This window comes from Crocodylus porosus, unplaced genomic scaffold, assembly GCF_001723895.1.
Source record: "Crocodylus porosus isolate Cpor-Errol unplaced genomic scaffold, CroPor_comp1, whole genome shotgun sequence".
Taxonomy (NCBI): domain Eukaryota; kingdom Metazoa; phylum Chordata; order Crocodylia; family Crocodylidae; genus Crocodylus; species Crocodylus porosus.
In genome coordinates this window covers 17,069,253-17,080,907 of record NW_017728948.1, presented here as the reverse complement: position 1 = coordinate 17,080,907, position 11,655 = coordinate 17,069,253, and the positions used below count along the sequence as shown (strand labels likewise).

Sequence of the window (11,655 nt, the reverse complement as noted above, 5' to 3'; positions counted from 1 at the left end):
CACATGCCCCATGCCCTCTCAGGGTAAGTGCAGCAGAGGGAGCTGCCCCCCTCCCCCCAGCACCCCCGGATGAGCCATGACTCCATCCTGCCCTCCACCAGCCCCACTTCCTCCCTCACCTCTGGGACCTTGATCTGCCCCCCTCTTCCCCCACGCCTCTTCCCTCCCTGCTCCCCTTCCATCACAAGACTTACCAGCTAGACACAGCTCTCCAAGCTGTGCTCCCCACCACCTACATGCTGTACTGAAGCTGCGCACATGCACAGAGCATATAAATCGGCCACATTATCAGCCACATCAGGCAAAAAAAAAGCCAATTTCAATACAATTTTCTTTATAGCGGTGCCGATCTGATATCAGAATGATGTATTGGTCGGTACACCTCTAGAATAATACAGTCCTAGGTCCCAAACATATTAGTAAAGCTTCTAATTTACTTTTAACTGGAGAAAGCTATGCATTGTGTTATATGTAGCGATGTACCTCACCACCTGCACCCTCCTTTTCAAAATTCTAGATCCACCCATGGACAAATGTTTCTCAGAGTGAGACAATATTCTCCAAATTCCGTTTTTACACCACTCTCCCCAAGTTGAACAGTCTCTCTCCTTTTCAAGTTTTTTCCAACACCTCCAGAACATGGACAGATTTCTCTCATTCCAGTTTAGCAACTACAGTCGAAACAATGAAAGTCTTCTCTGAAACTGGCAGGGGGAAATACTTCCTTTAATACAATGCACAAACAGCTTGTGCAAGTTATATGCCATAAGGTATCTTTGAAGCTAAGAACCAAACTTGTTTCAAAAAGAGATTAGCCAATTATACAGATGAAAAAACTGACAGTGAATATTAAGAACTAAACTTGATATGGGGAAGGGATGTAAATCCTCCTCTCAGGTGCAAAGCCAATCTCTGCCGGCTGGTAGTAAAGATCTTTCCCCATGGGCAGGTTTTTCTGTAACTGGTTTTTGCATCTTGCCAAAGCCTTTGGTACTGGCCACTGTTAATGGCAGGATGCTAGACTAGCTCTGACTAGGTCTGATTCTGCGTAGGAGTTCCTTTGTTAGGCTTCCACTGAGAAGCTCTGCCACTCTGTCTTCTCCAGCCACAAGACATGGAGCACAGGAGATATATCCACTAGTAAAGGTAAAGACATAATTTTAAATTACAGCTCAAAGCTAAGGACAACATGTCCTGTTCAACCTCCCTTCACCCTTCTCAAAAAAAAGAAAAGAAAAGAAAGAAAAACCAACATCAAGGCAGACCAGTCTCCTTTGTACTTAGTTATTACAGACAAATTCAACTCCACAATGTGCCTCTGAAATTTCCACTGAAGACAATGTGAACCACTCATGTCCATCCAGAGAGAAAATATGGCCTATTAAAAAGGTAGCACCCAAACGTCTATCTCTTTAAATGTTTTCTTGTTCCAGGCATGGATTTTAAAGACAGAATAGTAAGCCATGTACTGAACTTCTTAACTTATCCATAAAGAGTACAAAAGCTATTATTCAAAAAAAGAACAGGCTGCAATTCACAACTGTTTATAGTTATTTAAATGAAAGGTGTTAAATAAGGTACAGAAACCTTTGTTAGCATCTGCTCAGCATTAGGTATTTACCTTTAGTCCACCACAGATTGGACAAGCTGAAAAGAGAGCTCTTGTCATCCCAGGGTGGGGGCTACATATTTCACAGGGGTCAGCTGGGACTCCACTAGGTGGTGCCAACTCACTACCTTTCGAGTCTGACACCTGTCCTTGTGGTTTTACATCTGACCATCTGGAAACAAATTCCGCATATGTCTCCTCGCTTGAGTCCTTGGTGCTTTCTGGGAGTGAGGATGCTTGCCTTCCCCGGTCTTGGCCTTGCTCAGGTGCCATCTGTGCTTCCAAGTGCGGTACCAGCAGTTTAGGGTCACTAATGCCTTGGGGTGCCTGGGCCTGGTCCTTGGGTAATGTGGAATCTGCACTCTTGTGTTGCACGTCTTTAGCAGCTGCCTGTAATAAACTCCTGGGTGTGTCATAAATATGTCTGAGAGAGCTGGGAACCTGATACTCTGAGCCTGCACTCCTCTGGGGCTCACCATGAGGGCAAGTACATAAATTTTGATCTGAAGGAAGGGTCAATGGTAAGCTTAGCAACGATCCAAACTCCTCACCATGGCAAATATCCAGGCTTCCAGCATAGGAAGAGAAACTTCCAGAGTAAGAAGAGTGGCTACCCGTAGCTATCCCACTGTCAGAGGAACTCTGACGACCTATTTCCTGCAGCTGTCTGGACCGAAGAGGCTTAGGAGGTGGTTTGGCAGTGCCACGTGCCCCTTCTGCATAGGCTTTTTCTTCCCCCAGATGAATGCCTTTTGCTGCTCCCAATCCGTGACTCTCTTGAGAAGTGCCAGCTGAAGACTGTTCAGGCCAAATTGTTAACCTGCTCCCAACACTAACGTCCGAGTGACTAGTATCTGAAGATGAACTCGACAGACTTCTGTCGTCTCCTGGAATAAAAGAAACAAGATCATTCTCGCATTCAAAATCTAGTTGATTAAACTAAGAATGTAGTTATGACTAAAGACATAAAAAACAGATCATGAAGTTCTGTTTCTCTTGAGGACCAGCAGGAAGGGGCCATTCTGCCATAACAATGCAATGCATGTTCTGAATTGTACCTCTAGAAAAAAATATATTTAAAGCAATGTGGCTACCTTTATTGTGAGCCTGCTTTCTTCAGAAAATATACTGCATTTTATGCAAAGTTTGAAGAAATTGTACCTGATCCTATTCCTTGTCTAGGACATATTCTACCCCTGTATAAACTTTTTTATTCAGCTATTCCTGATCCACACTGTAAGAGAGTTAGAGTAGCTGCGAATTTTCCTTAAAATTTAAAAACTTTTCATTCCTAATTTCCCCAGCCTGTGGACTAAATTTCAGTGTTGGACTGGAAGCAGCTAAATGAACAATCTCAGTGTCTGCTGCTTTTTCTGTTATGTAAAAAATAGCATAGTGAACCTTTAAAAGAAGCAGTAAAAATAAAATCAGTTATTAAGATCCTAATTATCTTTGACCCCAATAGAGCCTACAATAAACTCCACAGCTGTACATCACATGGGCAAACAAAAAATGGACTGCTAGTGCAAATGATGATACTTTTGTAACCCAATACAGAATGTTCTGTATACATCTCCCATGACGCATTTGGACTAAAAATTGAATTATTTTAATTAGCAAATGAAATTACAGAAATAATTTTAATGGTGTGCATACATATTGTAAGAATTCATAATGGCAATGGAACACATAGGCTTTGAATTGTTACGGTAGGACAGCAAAACACTACTATCATGTCTAAAGACCTTCTTCCTGTTGTAGCACAAGTGGAAGAGGAAACTATTTTTCCCTTATGTAAAAACTGAAATTCAAGGTGGAGGAGGAGAAAAAGGGCACACCATTGTTTGGTTGATGTTAATAATAGGCCATCATGAATCAGATCCTGGTCCTAAAAGTCAGATTTTGATCTCAGTTACAGTGGTTAATGCACCTTCCGAGGTGGAAAACATGGACGTGGGAGTCCCCTCAGACAGAAGAATATGAACTCCTTTCTCTGAGATGTTCTAACTACTAAGTTATGGGATAGTAAACTTGGGGCAATATTGTCTCCCCAACCTGTGTTGTACTGGCCCACTCTCACAGATATGCTCTAAGAACGCCTTCCAGACTGGGCCCTCCCAGTGGGAGCCAGCAGTCCTCCCAGCCACGCAGCCCTCCCAGGGGAAGGGCAGAGCAGGCAAGCTGGCTGCCGCCCCCACCCTTCACCTCTGATTTGCTGAGAGGGCTGCCTGTTGTGTGGCCCCATTCCTCTCCACCAATTAGTGGCAAGGGGCAGGGCCACCACGGCCCCTCAGCCAAATCAGTAGCATGGGTGAGGGGGCCCAGCCATGATAAGCCCTTGAAAATTGCAGCTGGCCTTGCAATCCGCCTGCAAAATCAGCCAGCTGCCTCCTTGAGTTGAGAAGACCCTTAATCATAGGTCCTGACCGGACTACTTGGAATGATCTAGTTAAGGACGGTCCTGTTCTGAGCAGGGGGTTGGACTAAATGACCTCCTGAGGGCCCTTCCAACCCTCATTTTTTATGATTCTATGATTTACTTACTACTCGTATGCTGACACCTTCTTGTATAGGCACTCAAGAACCTAATCCAAGACCCACTGAAACCACTGCTATCATTTCCAACAAGCTTTAATTAATGCCCTTAGAGCAGTGGCAACATAATGAACCAGCATGTCCAATTTTTAAAAAGGTCCAACACTTTAAAATGATACCATTTTCTCATTTCTGAAGCCTCTCTGGTTTGTAATACAGCTTATTCTTTCTCACCTCCACTGCCCTGACGACTTGTATGGGATAGTAAGCTCAGCCGTTTCTCTAACTGCAATGCTTCATGGACCAATTTCTCTTCTGAATAGGTTGGATTTGTGCTTGGGTCTTAAAAAAAGAAATGAACACATTAGAATGTAAAAGAAAAAAAATGAAAGTATTTGAAGAAAATACCAACAAACCCTCCCATGTTCTCCGTTATCTGTGGTTGTCCTGTATTTTCTACCAGAGGACTTCAGCAAACACTGGCATACGTTTGAGGCATCACTGTTCCCTAAAATACTTGATTTTTGCTACCACATGCATTGACTGAGGCCAGCTATTTAAAAAGATACCCTGTATCTAACCTCATAGAAGTTACAGGTAGAAAAGATCAACTAGATCATCTAGGACATCTCCCTGCCAGTACAGAACCATTCCCTGTAGTATATTATCTATTTTTGGTCATTCTAGCATAAATGTTTTGATGAAAGAAAAACCTGCCATCTTACTGGGGAAAAAATATTGAATGCTTCACAAACATGTGTGTGATCCTTTCATAGGGAATATGCCACTCTTCTCTATACCGTTTCATTTTCCAGCCACGCACCACAATGGAACCAGATGTTGGAAGCAATCATTACTATAGTCTTGAGAGCAATTTGACAGATTACTGTAAACAGCTTTAAAATGTGTGTCATGTTGAGCAGCTGCAATGGATATGGTCTGGTAACTCATTTTATCACTTCTGTTTCAGTAGCTCTTGTAATTCAATAGGAAAAGAAGTGAATGCAAGTTACAATAGACATTAGCTTCTGCACTTTCAGTGTTCCTGCTCACACTGGTTGTAATATCATCTGTAACAAGTCTACATGGAACTTAATAAAGAGACAAAGGATAAATGGAAATATAACTTACTGTTAATGAACCAACAAACAATTCCAAACTAGAGAAGCCAAGGTTTCCACATCATTAAATTCTGTTTATCTATTCTCAAAGACTTGGGCTTAATTCACTCCCTCAGTTGCCAATATATCCATAAAGAGATTCAGTTCAACAAATAATGGACAAACAGTAGGTTTAACAATTTCTACAAACCCCTACAACAACAGCTACCCACGAAATGAGCTGAATCAGAACATCTCCCATGCTCCATGCCCTGACACAATTTTTTAACTGCATGTGATAATGCTAAATTTCTCAGTAAAAAAGTTGTAATTCTGAACCTCACCTAGGTGGGCTTTCCATCCCTTCTGATCTGCATCTTTGGTGCTAATGAGAGAATGATTTGGCCAGACTACACATTGTCTGTTTTTATAGCAAACCTTAAGGTTGCTATAAAAGGGCCAGGGCTTAAAGTATTCACAAAGAAGTGATCAGTCTATCAAGGCCCCTCTCCATGTGCAGATAAAGGTGCAATGGATCTAATGCACAAGCTACACAATCATACCTCCTGCCATGCTGCACATGCACAGCAGGAGGCATGACTGTGGGATGACGCATTGGATCCCATCAGGCCAAGCAAGGCTCCCCCTGCACCAGCAAGAAACAAGCTCCTATAGCTAGAAGCCCCCTTAGCTGAGGATCTTCCAGCTGTGGGTGCACCCCACACACACTTGCGGCTGGGAGATGCAAATTCTGTGAGCTCAGGGCTGGGAGATCGCAGCTGCCAGTGTCTCCCTGCCTCAGGGGTTTCATGCACCCCCAAGGCCAGGAGACAACAGCAGCCACAATCTCCCAGCCCTGGGAGTCTCATGCACCCCTAGCGATGGGAGGCCACAGCAGCTGTCATCTCTCAGCCCTGCGGGCTCCATTGTACCCCTAGAGCTAGATCACAGCCACGCCCCGTGGCTGCCAGAGCACAACATCTGTAGGTGTGGGACTCTAGGTCCTAGCAGCCACAGGGCACTGCCAGGACCCAGATTTGGCAGCTGCCAGGGCTGAGAGTCCTCTCAGCTACAGAACTCCCAGCCCTGGCTAGGCAAGGTGCACCCCCCACAGCTGGGAGCCCAGTCAGCTGACATGGCTCCCAGCCACAGGGGAGACCCTGTTATACATGCAGATTAAAGCTGGATACCTACCAGCTATAAAATGAGTACACATTTTTGAGGTCTAACTTGATAGCTGATTGCAGCTTTTTAAAGTATGATAGGTACTCTGCACATGTACCTGCTTTCAGTGAACTGTACAATTAACCAGCTAATTGTGCAATACCTTTAACGTGTGGAGGGGGCCTCAGGGGGCCTACAGACGTTCAGGGCCTTCCTCTAACTCACTTACATAAAGCGCCATGAGTTAGAGTTCCCCCCATCCCACCCCAACAGACCTTTACCTCATGGGCCCCAACAGCTACCCTAGCTGGGGATTGTGGGGAGCTGAGCCAGGCCTGCGAGGCAAGGGGGCTCCCTTCCCTTACCCCCCCATCCAGGCCTCTTGACAGTGGCAGCACAGAGCGGCCAGATGCTTTTGAATGGCCAGAGCTGGGGGTGGGGAGCAGGATGGAACGGAGCCCCTTGCCTCACAGGCCCGGCTCAGTTCTCCCAATACTCTAGCCAGAGTAACTAGGGGGCCAACGAGGCAAAAATTTCATCCTGCCCCCTCCCCCTGCATCAGCTCTGGGCCTTCAAAAGCACCTCTGCGCTGCTGCTCCCCCTCTCTCCCACTGACAGCCCTGGGGTACACAAGAACCAGCCCAGCCCCACCTTCACGTGAAAATTAACCCTGGAGGGGACACAAGTTCCCTACGGCGCTCTGCTTTAGAGCACCTTAATCTAATATTTCATTTGACCAGGGTTAATTTTTTGCATGATCAGTCATTTTAAAAGCACTCTGCAACCATGCATGTATGTTAAATCACAGCTTCAGAGTGCTTTCAGAGGCCCAATCATGTAAAAAATGTCACTTGTGTAAGCAACCTCAGTGTCACTCTCTGGAAAAAGTTTATGTCATGTCTCAACCCCACGTCATCCTCACATACACTGACATTACAATTCCTTCTTGCCAGTGACTGACATGTCTCAGATATATCTCATACCATATCTTGGATAGCTCTATGATCCCACCCCACTATCCTGAAAGCTCAGCCCATTTTGGACCTCAGCAAGTCCTTGCTAAGGCTTATACTTATACTGAAAAAGAACCCGATCATTTCTAAAGAAAAATGGTCTAAAGAAGGTTGATTCCCCTCCTGAAACCTTCCCCCTACCACTCCTTTCCAATTCCGTTAGGTAGGGATTACATGAAGGTTAAACTGACTGAGATGCCTCTGATGAAAGGGATTTTATTTTTATCATTAGTGTTGGTGGACACTCATTAGACTCAGCTGAGTTGTCTATTGTGGGCTATTTTCAATACATGAATACATTTGTGTAGTATCAATGAATTTCAAAGCTCAAAGAGCATGGAATAAGCACCTACAGATTGGAACATTATGAATTAAAATAAATCAGGAGCTACTGGAGACGTTCTTGCGTTGTGGGCTTCATAAAAAGTATTACTGTGTTATGTTGCTTTTTTTACACAATTAGTCAAGGACGGAACCAAAGACTAAATCTCTTCCTTCCTTTGCAAATTTAAGTCAGATTTTTGCTCTTATAGATTTACGATGAGATCCTCTCTCCCACTCTGGTCCCTCTGTATCACGTGTAGAGGGCCAGAGAGAATTCCAGAGAGCCAACAGCTGATGGATAATTCCCCTGGATATAGTACCCTGTAGCTATGTGCCTAATGACACATGCATTTAGACTTTCACTTTTAGAAACTGGACACTTTTTAATTAGTCAAATTAACACTGCCACAAATAAAAAATAGGAAAATGGGGGCAGTTTCCCAATTTATCTCTTTCTGTGCATCCTTAAACTTTCCTCATGTTAACATTTAATTACAGCATTCCATTTAGAAAAAGGTTAAGTGAACTTTCAGCAGATATAAGATTAGCGACACATTCATCAATTCATCAAAAGACCTCCTGTTGCTCATTCAGATTTGGCCTTAAAATGCAGAACTGTTAAAAGATTAACGTTTAGTCTTCCACCATCTCATCCATTTATTGTTATTTAGCACCTCATGCCCATTTGGAAGTGTTGCTTCACTGACTACTACCCACAGTGCTAACAAAGTTACCCCAGGAATAATGTGGTCAAATAACTTCTAAAGGCTTTTTTGCCTCATTAAAAAGCTACAGGCTGAAGCTGCTTGGTTTTCTTTGCTATTTGACTAGAATTTTTCCTTTCGCACGCGCATGATGTGAAGCAAAAATTGCCTTTCATGCTTATGCTATGCTGATAACAAATATCAAAGCTCTAGAAATAAAAGTTATGTGATAATAGTTAATAAAAATGAAGTATCACGTCTTTTCTTTCTAAATATTTATTTTAATTTATGGGCAAGAAGTTAATTATATTTGTCTCGATGTTCCGTTTGGAAGCATTTCGGTAGTTATTCAAGCACATCGTATGCTTAATTTGCACAATTCTATACACAAAGGTATGCAATTGGGAAATACAGTTGTACCAAAATGACATCAATTTTTCTACTAATAAACCTCAGTTTCCAGAACTGGATAGCTAAACTATTCCTAGAGCTCCTGCATTTGAGCTACCAAAGTATATGCGTACACCTCTTTACTGCACCCTTTTAAATGCCAACATGGGGCAAGAATATTCCACCCACGCACTTGACTCCTCACTGTGGCAAACCAAAAACTGAGGTACCAAAACCCCTGTGGAGATACCTACCACTGCTTCCCCTAAGCACAACAAAGACATAGAACTCAATGGTAGCAACACAGGCTACCTCTAGATCGGTTCCAGCATTTTCTGGTCATACATGTACGGGGGGAGTGGGTAGGTAAGACATGCTCTTCAGCTGAAGCTTCAAGAGTGAAGGGGAAGTAGTATGGGAAGCTCAAAACAGTTGTCTAGGCACGTAATGGTCATTTCAGAGTAGCTATGTGCCTGCTGGCATCTGCAGTGTAGACTTACATTTTTAGAAATTGGATACTTGTTAATCAATCACTTTAACATTACCACAAATAAAAAACAGGAAAATGGGGCCGTTTTAGAATAAGTCTTGTTCCTTGTGTCCTTGATGTTTCCTCGTGTTAATATTCAATTATACTGTTCCCCTTATAAAAGGGTTATGTGAACTTTCTGCAAATACAAGGTTAGCAGACAGTCATCGCCCTTCCTTCTTTCCAAACACACACTGGAAGGGCAGTTTGAGCAAACTTACTGCGTAGCTTCCCCAGACAATACATGCTCTGTGGAGAGAAGAATGCAGTCTCAGCCCGTGCTGTCAATCTAACTCCTTTCACTGCACCAAGTTCTGCACTAAATTTGTAAAAATATGCCCTTTGTAACACATAGGAATATTAAAGGCTCTATCTGCCTTCCTCTTGAAAGTATTGAGGAGTCTTTCAAACATGTTTTTAAGTTTTCAGTGGTCAGAGGTGCTGCTAAATGCAAGTATTCAAAATTCAAATTAGAAGACAGAAATCTGGTTCACTTCTAAGTTTCTAAACCAACCAAATTCTGGAAATCAGATTTCAGAAACAGGACATTTAGGAAGACAGACTGTATTGAGCATGATTTGCACTACTTAATTTTAATGCTGATAGTAACAACCTGGGGAAGATTTAGGAGGGATTAAATAACAGTTTTCAAATATCTGAAGGGAAATTAAAAAACAGGATCAAAAGAGTCTTTTCTTTGAGGTCCTAGGGGATAGGACTACGAGTGATAGCCTCAAACTGCAGCAGAGGAAATTTAGGCTGGAGATTAGGCAGAACTTTCTGAGTGAGGATAGTCAAGGACTGGAACAGGGTACCTAGAGAAGTTGTGAAGTCTCCATCCCTGGAAATTTTCAGGTGCAGGTTAAAGAGACACCTGATGAGGATGGTTTAGTCAGGGATGATCCTGCCTTGAGCAAGGGACTGGACTAAATGACCTTGTGAGGTCTTTTTCAGCCCTACTTTCCTATAATCCTATGGACGTTGGCAAGGAAGTTCTGTTCTAGTAAACTGAGGTATATGGGTGACTAATTCTTTTAATATACCCCTTTCAACAGATTTGGTGGATTTTGATACTCTTGCCAGATACAGTACGCAGCTGGTGGTGACTTGACCTTTTCAAGTAATACAGTACCTTCTGTGTAATGGAACAGTCGATAAAGAAATTTAGTCTGCAGCTGAATCACTGGCATTGTGCACAGCGTAGTGTTGTTATGTCAGTATCATATACACTATATATATATTAAGGAGTTCGATACAAGCTTCCAAATGACACGATAAATACAGGACTGAAATGTAGGTTTATGCAAAGTTACATGTCCTATAAGGGACAAAATAAGGGACCACAATCAGGTTGCTTCACACAGAATGTTTCATATCTCTTTTTGGACATGGGGGGGGTTGCTTTTTTTATTTAGTTATACCAGCAAAGGGTCTAGCTAGCGTTTTGCTGGATGATGGACTTTATCTATCACTTCTTTCATGAAGGCTGAGAATGTTCCATCCATTCTCAGACACGTTTTTTCAACCATCTGAGAAGACCTGCTGGACAACACTGTCACAAGCAAGCTAAGGAAGTATGGGTTGGATGAACGGACTCTAAGGCGGACAGAAAACTGGCTAGATCATCAGGCTCAGACAGTAGTAATCAGTGGCTTGAAGTCTAGTGGAGTGCCCCAGCGGTGAGTACTGGGACCAGTTTTCCTCAATATATTCATCAGTGACCTGGGAGAGGTGATGGAGTGTACCCTCAGCAAGTCTGCAGATGACACCAAGCTGGGGGGAGTAGTAGATACACTGGAGGATAGGGCTGGGATTCAGAAAGACTTCAGTATACTGGAGAATTGGACAAACAGAATCTCATGAAGTTTAATAAGGACAAGTGCAAAGTCCTGCATTAAGGATGGAACAATCCCACGCAGGCTGGGGACCAAGTGGCTAAGCAGCAGCTCTGCAGAAAAGTACCTGGGGGTTGCAATGGACAAGAAGCTGAATATAAGCCAACAGCATGTCATTGTCATGAACAAGGCTAATGGCATACTGGGCTACATTAGTAGGAGCATTGCCAGCAGATTGAGAGAAGTGATTCTTCCCCTCTATTCGGCACTAGTGAGGCCACATCTGGAGTACTGTGTCCAATTTTGGGCCCCCCAGTACAGAAAGAATGTAGACAAATTGGAGAGTCCAGTGGAGGGCAACAAAGATGTGGGGGGATGTGGGCACGCTAGAAGGGAGGAATAGGCTGCAATCAGACCTAGACAGGTTACAGGGGTGGGCGGATGAGAATAAG

General features: G+C 43.3%; 1 protein-coding gene across 2 annotated transcripts in view; it reads right to left on the bottom strand.

Moving 5' to 3' along the window:
- Positions 1 to 577: 577 nt before the first annotated feature.
- The window catches only part of DOK7 (docking protein 7), a 39,712-nt gene continuing 28,634 nt past the window's right edge, over positions 578 to 11,655 (bottom strand). The window contains exons 6-7 of one of the 2 annotated variants that reach the window (XM_019553282.1): positions 4,379 to 4,486; positions 578 to 2,496 (exon numbers count right to left, since the gene is read on the bottom strand). In XM_019553282.1, coding sequence (XP_019408827.1) covers positions 1,610 to 2,496; positions 4,379 to 4,486 — 995 coding nt within the window. In that variant the 3' untranslated portion in view covers positions 578 to 1,609. The remainder of the gene's footprint in view (positions 2,497 to 4,378; positions 4,487 to 11,655) is intronic. The other variant, XM_019553283.1, reaches the window with a different exon arrangement.